Source organism: Hyperolius riggenbachi, unplaced genomic scaffold (assembly GCF_040937935.1).
Source record: "Hyperolius riggenbachi isolate aHypRig1 unplaced genomic scaffold, aHypRig1.pri scaffold_113, whole genome shotgun sequence".
Taxonomy (NCBI): Eukaryota; Metazoa; Chordata; class Amphibia; order Anura; family Hyperoliidae; genus Hyperolius; species Hyperolius riggenbachi.
The window spans coordinates 685,546-711,365 of NW_027152339.1; the positions used below are offsets into that span (position 1 = coordinate 685,546).

The following is a 25,820-nucleotide window of genomic DNA, read 5'->3' on the forward strand; positions in this document are numbered from 1 at the left end:
AAAATGTTCTATTTTCTATGCCCCTCGTGGAGTATCTTGGGGTGTCTTCTTTCCAAAATGGGGTGATTCTGTCCTGGCATTTTAGGGTCTCCGCCATCAATACATGTATGGCCAGTATTAGGAGTTTCTGCTATACTCCTTATATTGGGCATATGGGTGATGCAAAATGGGGTCATTTGTGGGGCGTGTCCTGCCATTGTTTGGGGGGCTAAATTGTGAGCACCCCTGTAAAGCCTGAAGTTGCTTATTTGACTTTGAACCCCTTTACGCAGCAAATCTGATTGGCTGTTTGTGGCCCACCTCCTTTTCGGAATTTAAACCCCAGTCTCCCAGTGACTGACTTTACCAGATTTGAGGCCTCTGCCATTAAGAGGGTAAGAATGGAAGCAATGTAAATATTCCCATTGAAAACCAATAGGTGAATTTCAATTGGCTGTTGCAGGCTCCACCCACTGAAATATTCATATCTGTCACCCAGTGACCAACTGGGCAAAGTTTGAGAACCCTGCCATTAACACTGTAAGAATGGCTGTAGTTTATCTTTTCCCAGTGAAATTGAAATTTGTTTTTGGCTCCGCCCACTTTTTGTTACCTTGACACACCGTCACAAACTTAGTCATTAATGACCAAGTTTGTGAGTCTTAAATTCCTGGCATAAAAAAAATGTGTGAATGGAAGCACTTTTTCCACCAAAGATATTTGTATTTTCCGAAATATAGCCACATAGCAATGTGACTCCACATCCCCCACACACACCAACACAACCATAGCAGTGTGACTCCCCATCCCACACACACACCAACACCACCATAGCAATGTGACTCCCCATCCCCCACACCAACACCACCATAGCAGTGTGACTTCCCATCCCACACACCAACACCACCATAGCAGTGTGACTCCCCATCCCCCACACACACCAACACCACCATAGCAGTGAGACTCCCCATCCCACACACACACACACCAACACCACCATAGCAGTGTGACTCCCCATCCCCCACACACACCAACACAACCATAGCAGTGTGACTCCCCATCCCATACACACACCAACACCACCACAGCAGTGTGACTCCCCATCCCCCACACCAACACCACCATAGCAGTGTGACTCCCCATCCCACACATACCAACACCTGAACACACATTGTTATACAAGGTTTATTATGAATTTCACCAATTACATATAAAAATGTTTAATTTCTACAAATATACATTTAAAGTGGAACTGTGAGCGGCCATGCTTGTCATGTGCCCTGTACTTTTCATTGTTACAACTCAATACAAAATCTTCACAATGGAAAAAGCACAAAAAATAAGGCAAGGAAATAATATTGAAGTTAAGTTAATCCTAAACAACATACTGTATATACTTGCATATAAACTGACCCCCGTATAAGTCGAGGTACCCACTTTTCCCTTAGTAACCAGGAAAAAGTGATTAGCTCGTGTATAATCCCCCTCCCCAGTATAGTCCCTCCACAGTAACCAGATGTACCCCAGTACAAGCCATTCCCTCTCCCCATAACCAGATGTGCCTCAAGGTCCATACAGCTGACTCTAGATGCAACTAGATGGTGTCATAGATATGAGACGCAGCGATTGCCACACAGAAAGAATCCCTGATCATTGCCCTGCTGACACGCTGCTTGCACGCTCCGCACCACAAGCTGGGGACACAGGTAGTCTTGAGCAGCACACTCTGCACACCATGTTGCAGGGGATGAGGGGCACGGACACAGCAGGGAGCTAGCTGGCAAGAGCAGGATCACTAGTGCACCATCCTTATGCTCCTCTGCCAGTAACAAAACCTGCTCCACCATCTATCTGCTCCGATGACTCGCATATAGGCCGAGGGGGGCAACTTTTCAGCACATTTTTTTGTTCTGAAAAGGTAGGCTTATACGTGAGTACATAAATTAGTTTGGGTTACGTTTTACTTAAAAAAAGTAATTTTATAGATAAGGTGAGACATAAGGGGTCTGATGCAATTTACATTTTCTCCTAAGTATTCTCTAGGAGATAACGTTTAAAACAACTTTTGCCCTCTGTCATTGAAAAAGTATTAAAAAGGTGAAGAAGTGCTGCCAAAATTATTCAGAACATTTTCTTGCTGGTGGCTTAAAAGGCATTTTATTTATTATGTGAAAATCTCACCTAGGAGAAAAAAGTGAATTGCATCAGGCCAATTGAGAGATAATTTCTGAGTTAAAATTTGGGAATCAGCCTCAGGAGAGGAAATAAACAAGGAAGGCGGGATTGCTGCTAAGGTTTTTATGGCCCCAAGCAGCACATCATTTGTGCTTATTACAGGAGAAGTCTCCATTATATTCCAGTGTTTTCTCCACCCTATAAATAACAGTGAGGCTGATGTGGGAGAATCCACCGTGCCGGAGATGTCAGCACTGAGCAGGTCTATGGAGCAGCACAGATCAGCATATCACATGGCTCTCCCTAGTGATGGATGGAAACACATGAAATGCTGACACATCAGTAAAGTGCTTTTCTCCTGGGGGACACCGAGGGGAGGGGTAAGGAAAGCTGCAGCCAGTTAGATCCCAATCAGTACCCCAGTAAGTGTTAGGGAGTGTTGCCCGGGGACTCTTGACTAATCAGGTACAGGGTCCGGCCATAATCACACCCGGCTCTCCTACATCAGTATGTCCCCAGCCATTCCAGTATCCGGCACTCTCTAGGCAGCTGTGTACAGATCAGCCCCAGATAACATCACATATTTCCATAGCTCCGAACTGTCCCTTTTTTGGAGGGACAGTCCCTCTTTGGGTGCCCTGTCCCTCTTTCCTCCTCATGTGTCCCTCTTTAAGGACTTTTCCTTCTTTCTATGTAAATATATATATATATTTCTCTACTAAAAAGTGTGTTTGATTGACTCTAAACTTTATTCCCATCCTTTAAATTGATATATTACTAATCTTAAATGTTACTATGAAGGGAAATGAACCAGGATAGAAAGGACTAGTGTGGTTTGAATTATAAAACAACATATTTTTCTCATGAAATTTTTATGGTATGCGTGACTAGGGGTGTGACAGGGGCGTGATCAGGGGTAGAGATGTGGCGAACATCTCTGGGGCTTTTACTACTTCCGGGTCGCACTGACTGGGAGTAGTACGCCTGCGCTGCCCGGCGGAGCGCGTCCTAGATCGCGCTCCTGTTGCCGGACACTCTCTGCACATGAACGTGACGTCGTTCATGACGTCAAGCACACACGCAGAAAGTGCCCGGCAACAGGAGCGCGATCTAGGACGCGCTCCGCCGGGCAGCGCAGGCGTACTACTCCCAGTCAGTGCGACCCGGAAGTAGTAAAAGCCCCAGGGATTTGGAGATGTTCGCCGGCGAACGGTTCGGGAAACGTTTGCCACATCTCTAATCAGGGGTGTGGCAGGGGCATGGCTTAATTGTCCCTCTTTCTCATCTCAAAAAGTTGGGAGGTATGTATTTCTGCTATGCTGTAAGCAGTGCTGGGATTCTGCATCCACCTCACAAGCAGGGAGCGCTGTTTTTATCAGGACATGACTGCTCCAGCTACACGGACATCAGCAATATAAAATGACTGAGCCAAGCTAGATATGTGGATGGAACTTGGCAGAGGTGGTGACCAGATTGTATAACCATGTCATGGCCTAGGCCAGTGATGGCTAACCTTGGCACTCCAGCTGTGACAAAACTACAAATCCCATCATGCCTCTGCCTCCCCGAGATATGCTTAGAGCTGTCAGAGTATTGCAAAGCCTCATGGGACTTGTAGTTTCACCACAGCTGGAGTGCCAAGGTTAGCCATCACTGGCCTAGGCTGAAGGCGTTACCATGGAGCACGTGCATTTTGGCAAAATGTATGTATATATCCATCCTATTTGCACTAATGGTGCACAAATAGAATGTCTGTAGACATCCATTTTGCATGAAATGGTTAAAATGATCCCGAGCCGAAGCTCAAGTAAAAAATCCGATACTTACCTAACGAGAGGGAAGCCTCAGGATCCTATTGAGGCTTTGCTCGGTATTCTCATGTCCCTCATTGCTGAGTGTGGCTTCAGGCTGCAGTAAATCAGTGGGGGGGGGTTTAAGGTATTAGTGGTATTCTGTGGCTGTAAGTTCCTGAGATGTAAGTTCAACTCTAACGCATGTACTGTAGATAACAATGCATTTCCAGCTATTTATTACCAAAAGGTGTTACCCTGATGAATTTTATACATTAAATGGCTGATGTGTTTTTATTTCAATCATTTCTCTACCCCGCTTAGCTGTGGGAGGAGTCAGGGAGGAACTGTGTCTCCTCATCACACTATCAGCAGACACAGGAGCATGAAGCTCAATACAGCTGCAATCCCCAAACTTTATTATACTGTAGAAATCCTGATTCAAAACGTCTTACTGTAGAAATAAAACAGAATATAAAGCAAAAACCAAACACATCTAACTAAACCTTCCTGCACTACTTTATGTGGAAGTCAGGCTAGGATTTACCATAAGGCAACGTAGGCACATGCCTACAGGCGTCTGATGATGGAAAGGCGGCTCACTCCCCTCCTCTAGTGCCTCCCTCCCTCCTTTCCTATGAAGAGTCCAGAGCATCGTGTACATGAAAGGTTACACAACCAGCTCTCGGCATTCCACTGATGAGATCTCCCTTCAGTCGGGGAAACCACTAGCTAATTAATGCTAAGGGCACCTCTGGCTACCTAATGCTAAGAAACACCTGTAGCTATGTCAGTGAGGCAGAAGAGAAATCTGGGCCAGCATACAAGCGGTGCGGTTGGCGGGGGCTTGTAGGTCCGTGGGGGCTAAAGTCTAGGGTGCCAGGACATCTGTGCCTATAGGCTGTGATGTAAATCCAGGCCTGGTGGAAGTGCGAATACAATTCTAACATATGATTATTTCTGATAGCGGCTAGCAGCCCCATCTTCCATGGAAATAATGTAAGGAGATAACAGTATTCATCTGATGATGAGACTCCGACACAGAGAGAGAGAAATATGATCTATATAGATAATAATTCCAAAGTAAACGGAAGATGAGATCAGTTACACAATGACGATCAGCAGTTACACAATGATGATCAGCAGTTACACTACAGTAAAATATTTCCTTAGAAAACAGTCAGCCAGCCATGTTCCCCAGACACACACTGCATAATATATGATGAAGCTTAGACTAAAGTTATATAAAGATTAAATTATTCAACTGTAGAGAGATCACACAAAAATGGAAAAAGTTTGCATTTTTTTTCTAAAAATCTTAACATAAATCCCCCAACCAGAGTCCTAATGATCCCAATAAAGAGGAACGGCTGAATTGTCCAGTTGTGAATGAGAAGTAAATGCTGCAGAAGAGGCTGAATGAGATCCAGTTTCCTTCTTGTCTGATCTTCACAAATCATCTGAGAGAGAGAGAGAGAGAGAGAGAGAGAGAGAGAGAGAGAGAGAGAGAGAGAGAGAGAGAGAGAGAGAGAGAGAGAGAGAGAGAGAGAGAGAGAGAGAGAGAGAGAGAGAGAGAGAGAGAGAGAATTGTTACCATTTAAAGCTTTGTTGTCATTTCTTTATTTTAGACACAGACTATAAATCTCATCACTTCTCTGTGGCTTCAGAAATTACATATTAAGGCTGCTAAAAAGACACAGATCACTCAATGCCAGCTTGTCAGAAATGCCATCTTGTCGGTTATAGAAACAAACTGCTCTCCCCTGACTTTCCTCATATCCTCTCAGACAAGACCTTCAGAGTTGCCTGCTCTGACACCACCTCCTCTCCATGTGCTCTCACTGTTGGAGTTCCCCAAGGCTCAGCCCTCTGGTCCTCTCCTTTTCTCCATCTGCACATATGGTCTTGGTCAGCTCTATATTTCAGCACCTGACTTGGATACTTTAGCAGCTCGTGTCCCTGACGGTCTCTATGCAATCGCCTCCTTCATGTTCTCCCATTTTCTAAAATGCAACATGAACAAGACTGAAATGGTAATCTTCCCACCTCACAATTCAATGCCCCTGTCTGACATCACTATTTCTGTTGATGGCACTTCTTTAACACCTGTCCCCCAGGCTCGCTGCCTAGGTGTAACACTGGACTCAAGTCTCTCATTTAAACCACACAGTGACAAACTATCCTCCTCTTGTCGCCTCCACCTAAAAAACCTCTCCCGTATTTGCCCTTTTATCACACAGGACACCACAAAACTTCTGGTGCATGCCCTCATTATTTCAAGACTACTGCAACTCACTGTTCTGCGGGCCTGCCTGCCAACCATCTAGCCCCGCTACAGTCCATTATGAACTCTGCTGCACAACTCATCCACCTCTCCTCCCGCTTCTCCAGCCCAAGCCCACTCTGTCAGTCCCTTCACTGGCTGCCAATTACACAAAGGATACAATTTAAAATCCTTACTCTCGCCTACAAAGCTCTCCACAACCTAGCTCCTTCCTATCTAAATCAACTTATTTCCAGATGATATCCTACACGCAATCTCCGCTCTCACCCACACTAAAGGTAGCCATACACTGGTCGATTTGCCATTAGATCGACCAGCTGACAGATCCCTATCTGATCGAATCTGATCAGAGAGGGATCGTATGGCTGCCTTTACTGCAAACAGATTGTGAATCGATTTCAGCCTGAAACCGATTCACCATCTGCTGAGCTGCTCCTGCCGCCTGTCCCCCCCCCCCCGCGCATACATTACCTGACGCTGGCTCCCGGGCATCTTCTCCGCGCTGCACCCGCTCCATCCCGGCGCTTCCTGTGTCACTCCATGACCAGGAAGTTCAAATAGAGCGCCCTCTATTTGAACTTCCTGGTCACTGCAGTGACAGGAAGCGCCGGGATGGAGCGGGTGCAGCGCGGAGAAGATGCGGAAAAGATGCCCGGGAGCCAGCGTCAGGTAATGTATACCTGATCGGATCGGCCGCCGCTAGCGACACGCTCCCTACCCGCGGGTGATCGAGGGTAATTTCCCACACGGCGCGATCGACGGACCGATACGATTTCGGGAGGAAATCGGATCGGCGGGTGCGTTTAGCGCGAACGATTGGCAGCAGATTCGATCCCAGGATCGAATCTGCTGTCGAAACGGCCGCAAATCGGGCCAGTGTATGGCCACCTTTATTCTTTTTAGGTGTAATCTGACAACTCACCTCTTCAGGCAAGCATAGTCTCCTACCTAGGACACTTCAGCCACTGACCACCATTGCTACCATCTCATACACAGCTTCCCTTTATCTACTGTTCTATCACTTAAAGTGAATCTGTATTGTTAAAATCGCACAAAAGTAAACATACCAGTGCGTTAGGGGACATCTCCTATTACCCTCTGTCACAATTTCGCCGCTCCTCGCCGCATTAAAAGTGGTTAAAAACAGTTTTAAAAAGTTTGTTTATAAACAAACAAAATGGCCACCAAAACAGGAAGTAGGTTGATGTACAGTATGTCCACACATAGAAAATACATCCATACACAAGCAGGCTGTATACACCCTTCCTTTTGAATCTCAAGAGATCATTTGTGTGTTTCTTTCCCCCTCGAGTTCTCATGCACTGAAGTTTCAGGCTGCTCTTTTTTCTCCTGCAAACAGCTTTGCCCTTGTCTGTAATTCTTCAGTATGTGAAAGCCCAGCCAGCTCAGAGGACGATTTATCCAGCTTGTAAAAGATAAGAGAGAAGAGAGAAGCTGCTCTAATCTAAATAATACACAGGCAGTGTGCATAGAGGGGCCTGGAAGGGGGAATTCATAGCAGAACCACAACACTGAAGAACTTGGCAGCCTTCCAGACACAGGCTGACAAGTCTGACAAGGGAAAGATACATTGATTTATTACAGAGACTGTGATAGCAGAAAGTGCTGCAGTAAGCCAGAACACATTAGAATAGCTTTTGGAACTTGTAGGATGATAAAAAAACAGGATGCAATTTTTGTTACGGAGTCTCTTTAAAGAGAAACTCTGACCAAGAATTGAACTTTATCCCAATCAGTAGCTGATACCCCCTTTTACATGAGAAATCTATTCCTTTTCACAAACAGACCATCAGGGGGCGCTGTATGACCGATATTGTGGTGAACCCCCTTCCACAAGAAATTCTGAGTACGTACTCCTGGCAGTTTCCTGTCTGTGAACCTTGCTGCATTGTGGGAAATCGCTGTTTACAGCTGTTTCCAACTGCCAAAAAAGCATGCAGCAGCTACATCACCTGCCAACAGTAAAAATGTCACCATGTAATAAATGTCAGAATGTAAATCAGGGATTTAAAAGATTTTACAATGGGCTAACACTGACTAAATCATTTATACATAATTATGGTAAAAATGAAGCACTTTTTTATTGCATTATTTTCACTGGAGTTCCTCTTTAACCCTTTAGACTGTAAAGCCTTTTGGCCAGGACCCTCTTCCCCTTTTGTCTCACAATGCTGTGTAATGTGTGTTCCTATCATTCACCACCCCTGTGTAAAAATATGTAGTTGATTTGTTCACTGCATCAACTGTGCTCCACCATTGTCTTGTATTCATTGTTGGATTGTTCATTTTGCATTGTTATACCCTGTGTGCTGTTGTACATCTTTATGGAAGATGGTGGCACTACATAAATCAATAATAATCCTCTATAATAAAATCCCTGTGTCCCTGCATCCTCTCCTGTCCCTGTGTCCCTGCATCCTCTCCTGTCCCTGCATCCTCTCCTGTCCCTGCATACATGCATCCTCTCCTATCCCTGTGTCCCTGCATCCTCTCCTGTCCCCGTGTCCCTGCATCCTCTCCTGTCCCTGCATCCTCTCCTGTTCCCGTGTCCCTGCATCCTCTCCTGTCCCTGCATCCTCTCCTGTCCCTGTGTCCCTGCATCCTCTCCTGTCCCTGCATCCTCTCCTGTCCTTGCATCCTCTCCTGTCCCTGCATCCTCTCCTGTCCCTGCGTCCCTGCATCCTCTCCTGTCCCTGCATCCTCTCCTGTCCCTGCGTCCATGCATCCTCTCCTGTCCCTGCGTCCATGCATCCTCTCCTGTCCCTGCGTCCATGCATCCTCTCCTGTCCCTGCGTCCCTGCATCCTCTCCTGTCCCTGCGTCCATGCATCCTCTCCGGTCCCTGCGTCCCTGCATCTGCTCCTGTCCCTGCGTCCCTTCATCCTCTCCTGTCCCTGCATCCTCTCCTGTCCCTGCGTCCCTGCATCCTCTCCTGTCCCTGCGTCCCTGCATCCTCTCCTGTCCCTGCATCCTCTCCTGTCCCTGCATCCTCTCCTGTCCCTGCATCCTCTCCTGTCCCTGCATCCTCTCCTGTCCCTGCGTCCCTGCATCCTCTCCTGTCCCTGTGTCCCTGCATCCTCTCCTGTCCCTGCATCCTCTCCTGTCCCTGTGTCCCTGCATCCTCTCCTGTCCCTGCATCCTCTCCTGTCCCTGTGTCCCTGCATCCTCTCCTGTTCCTGTGTCCATGCATCCTCTCCTGTCCCTGTGTCCATGCATCCTCTCCTGTCCCTGTGTCCCTGCATCCTCTCCCTGTGTCCCTGCATCCTCTCCTGTCCCTGCATCCTCTCCTGTCCCTGCATCCTCTCCTGTCCCTGTGTCCCTGCATCCTCTCCTGTTCCTGTGTCCATGCATCCTCTCCTGTCCCTGTGTCCATGCATCCTCTCCTGTCCCTGTGTCCATGCATCCTCTCCTGTCCCTGTGTCCATGCATTTGCGCTACTGTGCATGTGTGGCACACAGGCGGAAGTTGGAGAGCAGGAGGACGGGTGCAGGGGGAGCACAGCCGTGCGTGCGGCAGGGAGAGTGCAGCCATGCGCGCTCGAGGCGGGGAGCGATGCTTGCGGCATGGGCAGCGGCTGAACCCTAGTACCAGTTTTAAATGGGTGGGCTTATGCCTAGTAATAACTAAAATCCCAACACCGGTGTGGTCATGTTTTATCTACTGTAGTTACCATTCTGCAGGATGAGTATCTACATCCCTGAAAACTTCACTCTAACTCCCAGGGATGTAAATACTTGACTCTGTGTGTTTGCATGCGACCAGGGCCGAGCCTGGGTGGGTGCTGCGGGTGCATTGCACCCAGGCGCCTGTCTCAGACAGGCGCCGCCCGGCCGCCGCTCACCCCCTCTGGCCGCCGCCGCTGCTCCCTCCCTCCCTGTAGCCGCCGCCGCCACCACCACGTCAGACCTCGATCAGGCGGCGACCAATAGTGCGGGCGCTAGGACCCAGCGCCCGCACTGATATGCGGAAGTGACATCACTTCCGCATATAGAGCGGGTGCGTCCGGCGCCCGCTCTTACTGGTCGGGTCGCCGCTGATCCTGAGGTCTGACGCTGGGCTGCTGCTGGCTGCAAGGTAAGAAGGGAGCAGCAGCAGCGGCGGCTAGAGGAGGGGAGCGGGGCTCCTTTTCACTCACTCACTTACCAGCTATACGGGGGTCCCTGTCACTAGCTATTTGGGGGAGAAGCAGCGGTGGCTAGAAGAGGGGAGGGGGGCTCCTTTTCACTCACTCACTTACCAGCTATACGGGGGTCCCTGTCACTTACTAGCTATTTGGGGGTCCCTGTCATTCACTATCTATACGGGGGTCCCTGTCACTCACTAGCTATACGGGGGTCCCTGTCACTAGCTATTTGGGGGAGCAGCAGCGGCGGCTAGAGGAGGGGAGGGGGGCTCCTTTTCACTCACTCACTTACCAGCTATACGGGGGTCCCTGTCACTCACTATCTATACGGGGGTCCCTGTCACTAGCTATACGGGGGTCCCTGTCACTCACTAGCTATACGGGGGTCCCTGTCACTCACTAGCTATACGGGGGTCCCTGTCACTCACTAGCTGTACGGGGGTCCCTGTCACTCACTAGCTATACGGGGGTCCCTGTCACTCACTAGCCGTACGGGGGTCCCTGTCACTCACTAGCTGTATGGGGGTCCCTGTCACTCACTAGCTATACGGGGGTCCCTGTCACTCACTAGCTATACGGGGGTCCCTGTCACTCACTATCTGTACGGGGGTCCCTGTCACTCACTATCTGTACGGGGGTCCGTCACTCACTGTCTGTACGGGGGTCCCTGTCACTCACTGTCTGTACGGGGGTCCCTCTCACTCACTACCTGTACGGGGGTCCCTGTCACTCACTGCCTATATGGGGGTCCCTATCACTCACTAGCTATACGGGGGTCCCTGTCTGTCACTGCCTAAATGGGGGTCCCTGTCACTCACTACCTAAAGGGCTCCCTGTCACTCACTAGCTATACGGGGGTCCCTGTCACTGCCTAAATGGGGGTCCCTGTCGCTCACTGTCTAAAGGGGTCCCTATCGCTCACTACCTAAAGGGGTCCCTGTCGCTCACTACCTAAAGGGGGTCCAGGCTGGCTACATATACTGGGGACACTGGCTGTTTGTCATTATGTGCATTTACTGGTGAAAAGCTGTCTCTTATTATGTGCATTTACTGGTGAAAAGCTGTCTCTTATGTGCATTTGCTGGTGAAAAGCTGTCTCTTATTATGTGCATTTACGGGTGAAAAGCGGTTTCTTATGTGCATTTACTGGTGAAAAGCTGTCTCTTATTATGTGCATTTACTGGTGAAAAGCGGTTTCTTATTATGTGCATTTACTGGTGAAAAGCGGTTTCTTATGTGCATTTACTGGCGAAAAGCTGTCTCTTATTATGTGCATTTACTGATGAAAGGCTGTCTCTCATTACGTGCATTTACTGGTGAAACGTTGTCCCTTATGTGCATTTAGTGGGGAAATTTTGTCAGTAAAAATCTTTTGTCAGTAAATTTTTAGGAATTTGTCAGTAAAAAAATAACGTGAAAGGTTGGCAACACTGGCGGGCTGCGCGGCGCAATGGGAAAGATATAGGCAGCCCACCTCACTCTTGGGCTTGGCGGGGGGGGAGGAGCCGACGACAGCGAGCGATAGTAGGGTGGCCGCAGGCAGCCATAAATACGCAGCCTCCCAGCCTGAGTCAGTCCAGAGACTAGCAGACTCGCAGGCAGCCAAAGCCAGCCAGGAGCAAGCCCATGGAAGAGGGGTAGGAATGGGGTATCACATGCATGCGTAAAGAGGTGGAAGGTGTGGGTGTGATTAGGCAGGACATGGGTGTGGTTATGTGGTTGGGCGCGGTTAATTTAACCACTCCCATAGGCGCCAGAGAAAATCTTGCACCCAGGTGCCAGGCACCCCAGGCTCACCCCTGCATGCGACATGCATTGCTCGCACACGCGCACGCCCCATGTCACATGGCAGTGTACAGATATGTAAATGGGAACACGTGTTCCCAAAGCCAATCAAAGTGTTTGATGAATGAATGATCACTGCTGACAAAGACAAAGCCTCTGGACCCCCCTGCGATGGCAGGGGTTGCAGGGAGGTTGTTACGCCCATGGGCAGGAGGGATCATCAGTGATATTACAGAAAAGAGGGCATAACATTATATGAAGCTCGGACACACTATGGAAAGCACAGGGTAACAGAACAGTGTGGCAAAATAGGGGGTCTGAGGAAAGCTGTGACACTATTTGGAGTGCCATAACTTTGCATAGGCTGCCAAGAGGAATGCAGGCCCGATCCAAGTTTGCCCACCTCTGCACTACACACACTGCTTAACTTCCTGTATAGCCACACCTACTCTTGCTCAGGGGTGGGATTTGGAGACAGGAATTCTTCCACCATTGCTACTACCTAGAAGCTACTCTGATCCAAGCTAAGATGGTATAACACATAATAATAATGATGCCATATATGACTCCTGGCAGGAATGTTACGTATCAGAGATATACTCTTCCTGAGTGATAATCCTGTAACAGGAATAGAGGAGCAGAGAGCAGGCAGATGATGATGGGACTCCGGCACTTACATTACAGCTCATGCTGAGATCTCCTGAGAATTGGATGAGTTGGAGGAATTCTCTTCTTTGTCTGTAAAGAGATAATTGCAGCCATATTAGTGCACTTGTAGTTCTGTATACACTCTAATATAAATCTGTCTGGATAGAAAACAAGGCACTTATTATGTTGCTTTCCATTTGCTGCTACTGCTAAATTTTAAAACATTAATCAGAACTGCCAGCAGCATGAAGCGGGTGGTTTCGGCGCACGGAGCTCCCCGCCAGGTGCTGAAACCACGCCTCCCATAGCAGCAATGTAATGCTTTGCGGGGCGTGTAAGGGTAATTCAGGCCTCCAGCAGCAGCCAGACCCCGAATTACATCTCCCTCTGAGTTGCGACAACTCGGAGAGGGAATAGTATTTAACGCCACCAAGGTGTTTTGCGGCAGCAGAGAGAGCAGTCATTCAGCTTTCCCCAGGGCGCCCAACTCACTGACGACACAACTATACATACACCAGCAGCATCCCTGCCAGACCCCAATAGCATCATTTATAACTCCCCTCCCCTAGCCCACTCTCCACCCACACACACCACATAACAGACCCCCCTCCCTGCATACATTTGATAAAGTTGCGAGCTAATTTAGGCGTGACATTAAGTAACAATTTCAATAACAATTACAGTAAATAACAATTTAGGCACAATGTTAAATAACAATAACCATAACAAAAACGATAACTAATTTAATAGCGATATTACATTATCCATAAATTTACCAATAGTCTACAACCTAACTAAAACCTAACCTCTCCCTACTCTCACACAGAACCCTCCCCTGGTGGTGCCTAACCCTAAGATCCCCTGGTGGTGCCTAACCTTAAGCCGCCCCCTGGTGTTGCCTTGCTCTAAGACGCCCCTGGTGGTGCCTAACCCTAAGATCCCCTGGTGGTGCTTAATCCTAAAACCCCCCTGGTAGTGTCTAACCCTGAGGCGCCCCCAGGTTTTGCCTAACTCCAACCTGGTTTTGCCTAACCGTTAGAGCTTCCTGCGGTGCCTAACCCTAAAACCCCCTGGTAGTGTCTAACCATAAAACCCCCTGGTAGTGCCTAACCCTAAGACCCCTTAGGGTTAGGCAACCCCCTGGTGTTGCCTAATCATAACCCCCCAGTAGTGCCTAACCCCATGACCCCCCCCCCCCCCCCGCTGGTGCCTAACTCTAAAACCCCCCTGGTGGTGACTAACCTTAAGACCCCCACTGGTGGTGCCTAACCCTAAGACCCCCCCCCCCCCGATGGTGCCTAACACTAAGACGCCCCTGGTGGTTCCTAACCTTAAGACCCACCAATCCCCTATAACAATAATATGATAAATAATTTAATTGCAGCCACCCACTAAATAGCATTACGGCTATCAATTTAAGATAAGTAACAATTGCGCCCATTTTTGGCTGTGTTTTTTTTTTAAACTGTTCCTACCGGCCTCCATCCCCAGCTGCACTACAGTCACTCTCCTTACTTCTACCTCTCCAACCCTGACACACAGCACGACCGACATATAACAGGCTTTGTAGTATAAAGGTGCGTACACACGCACTATTGTAATGAACGACGGGTCCGTCAGACCCTCCTGCTGGGCGGACCTTCTGCCGACACTAGTGCATGTGTACAGTCTGTCAGGCAGACTGATAAGGCTGTTTCTGAACAATCCGCTGAGTTATACGGTGATTAGGTGTAATAGCAGCCTTCCCACCCTCTCCCTAATGCTAATGTAAGGAAAAAGCTGCAGAGAGCACTAACAGGTCCTGCATCCAGGTATGGGCACCAATTGTCAGTTTATAACAGTAAATGGACACAGCCATCAATGCACCAGTGGCGGGGGAGACAAAAAGATATGAAATGATAAAAGGAAAATCAGCAGCAGCCCCTGCTGGTCATCTGTAAAACAGCAAGCAGCATGCATTACTGTATATGTTATGCAATAGTTTCATCTGAACACAAAAAGCTAATGGTGTACCTGCAAGTGAACAACCTATCAAGCATATAACAACAGACTGAGTCTATCAGGAGGTCTATGCCCTCGGGTCATTTCTCACCACCTCACTTTTTTTCATCCTAAAAAACATCACCTCATTGGGTTGTTTTTACCTAATGGACCAGAGCAATTTGTACATTTCGGTGCTGCTCCCATTCATTCGGCGTTCACTTTATCACTACTTGTCACACCTAAATAATCTGTACTGCTTTATGGGAACAATTTGGGCTTATTGTGGATATTTTCTTTTAGTAACTACTTTAATTTATATGCATTTTAAAGGGGAACATATGGAAAAAATGAAAAAATAAATTATTTCTCTATTTTCATGCATTATTATTTTAAAATAAGCAGTGCTATGGTAGATAAAACCCACACCTTGTATTTGCCTGGTTACCAGAACATTTAAATGATGCTCCTAGTGCACTTGTATGGTGACAATATTGTACTTTTTGTTTCATCATAATACTCCATCATCGCAAACCCTTATTTGCAAAAAATAACTGTAATATACGTTAAAGAGGAACTCCAGTGAAAATAATGTAATAAAAAAAAGTGCTTCATTTTTAAAATAATTATGTATAAATGATTTAGTCAGTGTTTGCTCATTGTAAAATCTTTCCTCTCCCAGATTCACATTCTGACATTTATTACTTGGTGACATTGTTACTGTGGGCAGGTTATTTAGCTGTTTCTAGCTGTTCTGTCTGTTGCAGACAGCTAATAACAGCTATTTCCTGTCTGTGAACATTGTTACATTGTAGCAGTTTGCCAGCAGTACCGCGGTATTCAGAGGTTCTTGTGGGAGGGGTTTCAGCACAAAATCAGTCACACAGCGCCCCCTGATGGTCTGTTTGTGAAAATCATTGAATTTCTCATCTAAAATGGGGTATCAGCTACTGATTGGGAAAAAGTTCAATTTTTGGTTGGAGTTTCTCTTTAAGGACATTTTCTCTTTAACAGTATCTCAATTTGTTTTACTTTGGTACAGAGTATATAAAAATAAAAATATTGCTTTTGATTCACTTTGTCTTTAAAAAGAATTCACATGGCATAGCCCTCAAACACCCCAAAATCTATTTTACTACTGATCACAAATAAAATGAAACTACATATGCTTCGTTTGACAGCTAGCTGGGCATTTAGAATGCGATACATTCCCAAGTGTGGATGTGGCTTTCTACAGACCAATTTTTTGTGCAAAATATTTTAGCTCCAGTCTTTCTTTGAGAAGCCCCAGAAGGACATCAGAAAAAGGCCACAAATGTCACTATTATGAAAATAACCGGGGTTATTTAACTATGGGTAACTTGAAATGTTCCGACTTGTACTTTTCCTGAAATTTTTCCAAGTTTGATATCATAATTTTGAAAATTACATTTTTTTGAATGATGGATTGAGTTTGTCCGTACCTTTTTTTTTAATGTGACATGGATCGAAGCTGTAAGATATATCAAAATTTATTCTACACTTTCAATTAAAATGAGGTCACATTATATACCTTATTTGATAAACTGGATGCACAGGAATCTCTAAGGCCTGGTTCACATTAGCGTTCACTGTCCGGATTCACCTGATCGGATCCGGACCGTATACTGTACAAACGGAACGTACGTTCCGCATAGCAATGCAAAGTCTATGCGGGCGTTCACATGCGTCCGTTCCGTACAGAACGGAGCCGGACACTTTTCCAACATGCGCTATTTTCCGGGTCCGGATCATCCGGCCCACGCACCCGGACCGGATCCTGACTGCACCATCCGGATATAGAAACCAATGGGGAACGGAAAGCACAGAACACACTGGCTATCAAAACCGGACGTTCTACCCCACTTCCTATGCATATTCTAGCGGCCATTTTGGATGGGGACTCATGGGCCCAGCATTCCTGGAGTGGAGCAGCAGTGACTTTGTGCTGGAGCTGTTTGGCAGTATGTCGGACGTGGAGGTGAGGCCCTAAACAGCGGAGGACCTGATTGTACAGGTGAACCTTCTGCTGACCTCTCACACCCCAACAATTTTAATAGTTTATTTCGCTATTTTTACCACACAGATCCGGATGGCAGCCTGATTCATGCCTGATGCAAACGGACCGGATCCGGATCGGAATCGGAACCGTACGGATCCCAGAACGCAAGTGTGAACGGGGCCTTATTCTTAATGTGTGCCTATGGCTTTTTTGCACTACTTATCACAGCACTATTCTTTGCTTGTATAGCGGATTTAGTGCTGGGACCATTTAAGTATATTCAACAAGAGCTTGGCAAATATGTTCTAGTGGCCGCGCTCCCATCTGTGTATGAGCGTGGCCATACTGTGCAGGTGCAAATATGACCTGTGCCTGTGCAGTAGCACAAAGCTGCTCCTGCATTGCTTTGCGCTATTGTGTAGGCCATGACTGCGCAGTATGACTGTGCTTATATAAGTAAGGTAGTGTGCCCCTGAAGAGGATCACAGCAAGCAGCCATTTCCACAGTGCAAAAGTGGTTGCATTGTAAGAATGATTATGGTTACTGGCTGTAGTAGCAACACGCACAAAGAAAATGCAGATTGGCTCAGGGAACACATGTTCCCTTGCACCAATCAGTGCTGCTTTGAGAGTTGTCAGGAGCGTACGTGTACAACTGTCACACACAGGAGGATCCCGGAGATCATGTGCACACGGGTCATTGTGTGTTGTGTGTACATACTCAGATTCGGGCACAGTGGTGGCAAAACCACCACAGCGGTGAGACTGGCATCCTTGCATGGACAGTGGTAGGAAAAGTAGACATGAGTCTCGCATCCAATTGCGGTAAGTGGATAATATCACTGTTGCTGGCTGTAACAGTGATCATTTAAAAAAAAAAAAAAAAAAACAACAGGCACAGATTGGCTAAGGAAACACATGTTCCCTTCCAAGTGCTATCTTTGGAGCTATCGGGAATGCACAAGCACGTGCATGGGGACCCATGGGAGAGCAGTGAAAGTTCAAGGTGCTGCATTACTAACAGCAGCTCAGAATATGAGTATCACGTCCAGGAAGCAGAAGTCACAGATGTCCTGTCCTTTTCAGCCACATGAGCCAGATTTTGTAAGTACCATTTTTAATTGTTCCCCTTATGTCTACCCTGCCTAACATACTGCACTACACCATCTGGGCTCCCTCTGTCTCTGTGTCTATTCTCCAAGGTACAGAAACTTTGTATCTCAAATATGAACTCAGTAATGTTTGACGCTTCCAGACCTGTTACAGTTCTAAAAATACTACTTATGTAATGAATACTGTTAAAGAGACACTGTAACAAGGAAAACTTCCCCCGGGGGGTACTCACCTGGGGGAAGCCTCCGGATCCTAATGAGGCTTCCCCCGTCCTCCTCTGTCCCACGGAGGTCTCGCTGCAGCCCTTCAAAGCCGGCCCGACAAATCCATCAGCCTGTTCAATATTAACCTTTCCAGGCTCCAGCAGGGGTGCCGTTTCGGCTTTCGGCTCCGAAGTAGACGGAAATACCCGATCTCAGTCGGGTCCATTCTACTGCGGAGGTGCCGGAGACTTGTGCCTACGCAGTAGAACGGACCCGACTGAGATCGGGTATTTCCGCCTACTTTGGAGCGCAGCGCCGCTACTGTGCCTGCGCTGGAGCCGGGAAGGTAGATATTTACATCGCAGACGTTCGGAGGGGCACAGCAGGACCCCCGTGGGACGCAGGAGGACAGGGAAGCTTCGATAGGATCCGGAGGTTTCCCCCACCCGAGGTGAGTACCCCCCAGGTGCTGTTTTTCTTAGTACAGATTTTCTATAAGACAATTTATGAGTTTACTGTAAATGTATCATGGAAGGCGGAGTTACATTGTAACAACACAGGTAGTAATGACCCTGCAGAGGAGAAGCACATGTTGTAATGCGACTTACTGGGAGCTGGAGCATAGATCCTAGCAGCAGCACGCTTCCCTGAAACACACAGAGAGAAGAGTTTAGCATCAGGAAATTATTTTCGCTTTCACATTCTTCATACATGAAATGAATCAGCCGGAACCAAATCTGCTGTTATTTCTCAGCATATAATAACTGCTTTATCAGCAGATACAGGAGAGGCATTGTCAGGAACCCCCCAGGCTAGCCTATAGAGACAGGTCCTGACAGTTTTCAACCAAATCAAGAGGAGGAGAAGACTTTTTTAAGATAAAACAAGGCAGGCGCCTGCAGCCTCCCTTTGCAAGATTCAGCCACCACTAGCAGTCATGTGCAAATGAATCTGGCAGACACCATACACACACAGATTATTGCATGGAAAGGAGATCTATCCCTGTCTATGGCAATTCTGAGAATTTCATGCACTGCTGTCGAGCTGCACACACTCAGGCTGGCGTCACGTATCTTGGTTCAGCTGCGGGCTTTAGGCCAAAACTATGGGAACACCACATACACACAATGCAATCTCACACGAGTAGCAATGAAACAACCAAGCATACAATATGGCACTGATCTGTAACACAATACTCTGCAGTGTCTCTCTATAGAAGATCTCCTTCCCCTGCTTAGTATTGGCTGGATGGTGGATGGTTGGATGGTGTACTGGTTAAGGGCTCTGCCTCTGACATGGGAGACCTGGGTTCGAATCTCGGCTCTGCCTGTTCAGTAAGCCAGTAATTCAGTAAGGAGTTCATTGGGCAAGACTCCCTAACACTGCTACTGCCTACTGAGTGCGCTCTAGTGGCTGCCTCGCAAGCGCTTTGAGTCCGACAGGAGAAAGGCGCTATACAAATACTGCAATTATTATTATTATTATTAGTAGAAGACTAACTTATTAAGTAAAGATGTAATATTTCAGAAAAGTGGAACAAAGGCAGAAAGAATAAATACAAAAAAATATTTACAAAAACAAAAGTAAAAATGACAAAGACACACAGCAAGAAATTTACTTGTACAAATAAAGGGGGGTAAAACAGAAAAATAAATAAATAAGTTTACTCTGTATAATGTCTCATTTCTGGCCGTGAAACTATATGAGTCAGCTGATTAGATCAGGGACTTCCTCTAGCTCAGGAAGCCACCTTCCAAGAATGAGGCTTAATGAATCTGAGAGCTGGTTCTTATAGGAGGGAATGTACCCTGGGGCTACCCAAACTTCTAATACAAAAATAATACAGTTTCCTCCTATTCTATAAAAAAAGGGTGACATCCTCCTTGGTACATCCAGACTTCACTTTTACATGTATGCAAACATCGGTTTCCTGCATCATCAGCCGTCTCCATACACAACACCCATCTAGTCTACTCATTAAAGAGAACCAGAGGTGGAAAATTTCAATCTTAATAGGACACAGAGGCTTGTCATGTGCACAATGACGTGCCTCTGTGTCTCACAGCAGTCCCCCCGGGGTCTGCTGTGCCCCCCTAAAAGTATCACCAGGCTAGCGACAATCTGCTTGTAGCTAGCTGTCTGTTTACCTGAGGCTTGTCAATCAACCTCCTCCACATTGCCTCCATGACAGGTTCCCTCCGCCTCTGCTAGCTTCCTCCATTTTGAAGCCAAGCGGCAACCTAGAATGTACTCCTGAGTTGCGGCTTGGCTTCCGATTGGAGGTAACAGAGGCAGGGGGAGCCTATCATGGAGACGGAGATGTGTAGGAGGCTGATTGACAAGCCTCAAGTAAACAGACAGCTAGCTAGAAGCAGATTGTCGCTAGCCTGCCGATACTTTCAGGGGGGCACAGCAGACCCCGGGGGGACTAGCGGTGGCAAAAAAAGAGACACAGAAGCATGACATTGTACACATGACATGCCTCTGGGTCCTATTAAGATTTAAATTTTGCGCCTCGGGTTTTTTTAAGGTGAAGTTAATGAATGGGCTGCTGGCTAGGTGATATATTTAAAAGTCATTACTGCAGACTTCAATGGAGATGCAAATACCTAAGATGGTATTTCACACACACAGCAGACAGAATGTGGAAAAGATGGTTTTCAAATAAAGTCAACTAGCTAAAATTTCTACCATGTCCTGTTTATGTCACTGGCGTCTCATTAAGATTCTCACCCTCAATTATCTGTACAGAGTATAGGGGCAGCACAGACTGCTGTGTTACTGGCAGCTCCATGTGCAGGAAATAAAGCCACGCCCTCCATTATCTGTACATAATATAGGAGCAGCACAGACTGCTGTGTTACCGGCAGCTTCATGTGCAGGAAATAAAGCCACGCCCTCCATTATCTGTACAGAGTATAGGAGCGGCACAGACTGCTGTGTTACCGGCAGCTCCATGTGCAGGAAATAAAGCCACGCCCTCCATTATCTGTACAGAGTATAGGAGCGGCACAGACTGCTGTGTTACCGGCAGCTCCATGTGCAGGAAATAAAGCCACGCCCCCCATTATCTGTACACAGTATAGGAGCAGCACAGACTGCTGTGTTACTGGCAGCTTCATGTGCAGGAAATATAGCCACGCCCTCCATTATCTGTACAGAGTATAGGAGCGGCACAGACTGCTGTGTTACCGGCAGCTTCATGTGCAGTAAATAAAGCCACGCCCTCCATTATCTGTACAGAGTATAGGAGCGGCACAGAGCCGGCCCAACAAATCCATCAGCCTGTTCAATATTAACCTTTCCATAATGGAGGGCGTGGCTTTATTTCCTGCACATGGAGCTGCCGGTAACACAGCAGTCTGTGCCGCCCCTATACTCTGTACAGATAATGGAGGGCGTGGCTTTATACCTGCTGTGTTACCGGCAGCTTCATGTGCAGGAAATAAAGCCACGCCCTCCATTATCTGTACAGAGTATAGGAGCAGCACAGACTGCTGTGTTACCGGCAGCTTCATGTGCAGGATATAAAGCCACGCCCTCCATTATCTGTACAGAGTATAGGGGCGGCACAGACTGCTGTGTTACCGGCAGCTCCATGTGCAGGAAATAAAGCCACGCCCTCCATTATCTGTACAGAGTATAGGAGCAGCACAGACTGCTGTGTTACTGGAAGCTTCATGTGCAGTAAATAAAGCCACGCCCGCAATTATCTGTACAGAGTATAGGGGCGGCACAGACTGCTGTGTTACTGGCAGCTTCATGTGCAGTAAATAAAGCCACGCCCTCCATTATCTGTACAGAGTATAGGAGCAGCACAGACTGCTGTGTTACCGGCAGCTTCATGTGCAGGAAACAAAGCCACGCCCTCCATTATCTGTACAGAGTATAGGAGCAGCACAGACTGCTGTGTTACCGGCAGCTTCATGTGCAGGAAATAAAACCACGCCCCCTCCATTATCTGTACAGAGTATAGGAGCGGCACAGACTGCTGTGTTACCGGCAGCTCCATGTGCAGGAAATAAAGGCACGCCCTCCATTATCTGTACAGAGTATAGGGGCGGCACAGACTGCTGTGTTACTGGCAGCTTCATGTGCAGGAAATAAAGCCACGCCCTCCATTATCTGTACAGAGTATAGGAGCGGCACAGACTGCTGTGTTACCGGCAGCTCCATGTGCAGGAAATAAAGCCACGCCCTCCATTATCTGTACAGAGTATAGGAGCAGCACACACTGCTGTGTTACCGGCAGCTCCATGTGCAGGAAATAAAGCCACGCCCTCCATTATCTGTACAGAGTATAGGAGCGGCACAGACCGCTGGGTTACCGGCAGCTCCATGTGCAGGAAATAAAGCCACGCCCTCCATTATCTGTACAGAGTATAGGAGCAGCACAGACCGCTGGGTTACCGGCAGCTCCATGTGCAGGAAATAAAGCCACGCCCTCCATTATCTGTACAGAGTATAGGAGCAGCACAGACTGCTGTGTTACCGGCAGCTCCATGTGCAGGAAATAAAGCCACGCCCTCCATTATCTGCACAGAGTATAGGAGCAGCACAGACTGCTGTGTTACTGGCAGCTTCATGTGCAGGAAATAAAGCCACGCCCTCCATTATCTGTACAGAGTATAGGAGCAGCACAGACTGCTGTGTTACTGGCAGCTTCATGTGCAGGAAATAAAGCCACGCCCTCCATTATCTGTACAGAGTATAGGAGCAGCACATACTACTGTGTTACTGGAAGCTTCATGTGCAGGAAATAAAGCCACACCCTCCATTATCTGTACAGAGTATAGGAGCAGCACAGACTGCTGTGTTACCGGCAGCTTCATGTGCAGGAAATAAAGCCACGCCCTCCATTATCTGTACAGAGTATAGGAGCAGCACAGACTGCTGTGTTACTGGCAGCTTCATGTGCAGGAAATAAAGCCACGCCCTCCATTATCTGTACAGAGTATAGGAGAAGCACATACTACTGTGTTACTGGAAGCTTCATGTGCAGGAAATAAAGCCACACCCTCCATTATCTGTACAGAGTATAGGAGTAGCACAGACTGCTGTGTTACCGGCAGCTGCATGTGCAGGAAATAAAGCCACGCCCTCCATTATCTGTACAGAGTATAGGAGCGGCACAGACAGCTGTGTTACCGGCAGCTTCATGTGCAGGAAATAAAGCCACGCCCTCCATTATCTGTACAGAGTATAGGAGCGGCACAGACTGCGATGTTACTGGCAGCTTTATGTGCAGGAAATAAAGCCACATAATGTCCTAATGAGGAGCTCATGAATACTCTTAAGCCACACTATAAAATCAGAAATGAACAAGAACAAACCCAAAATGTGTGGGTGGCACAGGCAGTGTATGTGGGGGGCACAGGCTGTGTATGTGGGGGTCAACTCATCTAGACCGCCACCTCCCTAAAGCGTTCCATCTTGTGATACTTCTGTCTTCACAGAAGCAGTTCTGGATTAGAATGCGGAAGTGTCTGAAAATGAAAAGCAGCTTGTCGTGCATCGGAAAGGAGAGGACAGCCTAGATGAGTTAGCCCCCACTTACACAGCGCTCTGCACATTCCAGGACAAATCCGCTTTTTGATAAATTCGTGTTGCATCCCTGGATAAGATCTTACAAGAACATCGAGAATGCAGTGAATCTGACTTCATTTGGTAAAATTCTATTCATGAAAAACTGAATTGAACTTTTCAGAACCAGCTCATAACTTGAATAATTTTTATCTCATAATTGGAATAATGTTTGCAGTCACGTTACACCAAATTCTCAGAAAGGAAACCCTGACATTCCTGTAAGTCTCATTTTCCACTATTAATCCCCAAAACACAACATGACAGCGATTGTTCTCTCTACTGTAAAGTGTTTTTTCATGTATTTCAGCGTTATTTTGGTGCAAGTGTTCGTTTTCATGGTGTGATTGCGATTGTGTTTTTCTGATGATTCATTACAAAGAAAGAAAAAGGGAAATCACAAGAGCCCCTCCTGAGCTGTCTATGAAGGGCTCATGTCAGGTTTCCTATACAGGTAATACAGCTGTGATATGTAACCATCACACTTACCTGAGCATCTCCTCCATACAATGACTCCAATGCCAGCAGCAATAACTATGGCAAGAGTGACAACCACAGCAATCACTATGTACATCTTGTCCTTAGACTCTGCATTGGGATCTGAGAGGGGAACATAAAGGAAACATCACATGAGATGAGAATCTGCTGTATGTAGTACAAGACAAGCAGTATATGATGCAGACAACAGGCCACTCCCCCAACCAATGATTGACAATATTAGTACAAATACATGGGGAGTTTGAAGGATAATATCAAATATTAGATTCGACTTGAAGGCGCGTGTTCCATTTGCATGTGCACCAACATTTTTAAAGGAGAACTGTCTATAGTCCAGTCTGCCTACCGTTTTTTTGTCAGGAAGCTAATTCAGCTGCCAAGCAGGCTGTCTACACTTCAAGTCCTCCTGCCATTTACTGTCTTGTGCCTCCTGCTGCAACTTCAGTGGCATCTGCCAGTGATCTGCACACTCTGGTCTCCAGAGACTCAGGTACATGATCGCTACACGCCTGACACGTTTACTGTGAGATTAAAAGATGATTCCCACCAAGTAAAAGCTGGAGGGTGATAATGGAATGGGGGGGGGGCATCCATAGAATGGAACAGGAGAAGGTTCTTCTATGGCGAAACTCAGAATATGTTTCTTAACTAATAGTAACGCATTATTATTATTTATTTATAAAGCGCCAACATATTCCGTGGCGCTGTATAATGTACAATGTATATTGTATGGTGTGGATCCAGCATTATAATGCTGGATCCACACCATACAATTTTTTGGCCGATCGACCTGCCCGATCGATTATTTCCAGCATGTCCGATCTGAAGATCGAATGATTTTTTGAGCAATTTTCTGACCGAGTTCAAAACGAACGGAAATCCGTCAGAAAATCGCTAAAAAAATTGATCGATCTTCAGGTCGGACATGCTGGAAATAATCGATCAGGCAGGTCGATCGGCCAAAAAATTGTATGGTGTGGATCCAGCATTAGTCAGGAGCTATTAGCCTCCCTCTATCTAAGGTGCTCCCTTCAGCTTCTGGTAGTTCTTGCTGTATTCTCTAGTCTAGTACACATCCAGAGGGATGTCCATCCATTTGTCATTTCTGGGGGGAAATCTCTCAGGTGTATCAGACATGAATACGTCACACTGCTGGGCTCACAGAAATCACTCTATTGCCCATGATGGTCCCAGATCCTATTTCCACAGATACTGCCCAGTAGCTGCCCACCATTCATTACCAGGAGATGGGAACAGTACAGACACCCTCTGTTCAGGTCTGTACAGAGGTGATGGGGGATATTATACATGTGAAGGACCCGGGAGTATCTGATGGGCAGAGAACAAAACCCTTCACTGTCACCTGACTCTGCTACCCACCAATCAGGGCAGTGACAGATTTATATCTCTAATGTGATTTGCCAATTACCACATGTTGAGGTCGATTCATGAAAGCATGATAACTTCTATCACAGCAGTTATCACACGATGTGCGGCTTGCAGTGCTTATCACGTGGAACGCGTTAGTTCATGTGATAAGCAAAGGTTATTGCGCCATCACGTGCGCTTTTCACGTGAAACGCGCATTTGATCGCACGATAACCTTTGCTTATCACGTG

The 25,820-nt window shown here is 47.0% G+C and overlaps 1 protein-coding gene across 1 annotated transcript in view; it reads right to left on the reverse strand.

The window, feature by feature from the left end:
* Positions 1-4,340: 4,340 nt before the first annotated feature.
* The window catches only part of LOC137543597 (class I histocompatibility antigen, F10 alpha chain-like), a 56,958-nt gene continuing 35,478 nt past the window's right edge, over positions 4,341-25,820 (reverse strand). Inside the window, exons 4-7 of the mRNA XM_068264697.1 lie at positions 24,193-24,303; positions 18,729-18,767; positions 12,834-12,894; positions 4,341-5,404 (exon numbers count right to left, since the gene is read on the reverse strand). Of these exons, the coding sequence (XP_068120798.1) occupies positions 12,842-12,894; positions 18,729-18,767; positions 24,193-24,303 (203 nt within the window). The 3' untranslated portion in view covers positions 4,341-5,404; positions 12,834-12,841. The remainder of the gene's footprint in view (positions 5,405-12,833; positions 12,895-18,728; positions 18,768-24,192; positions 24,304-25,820) is intronic.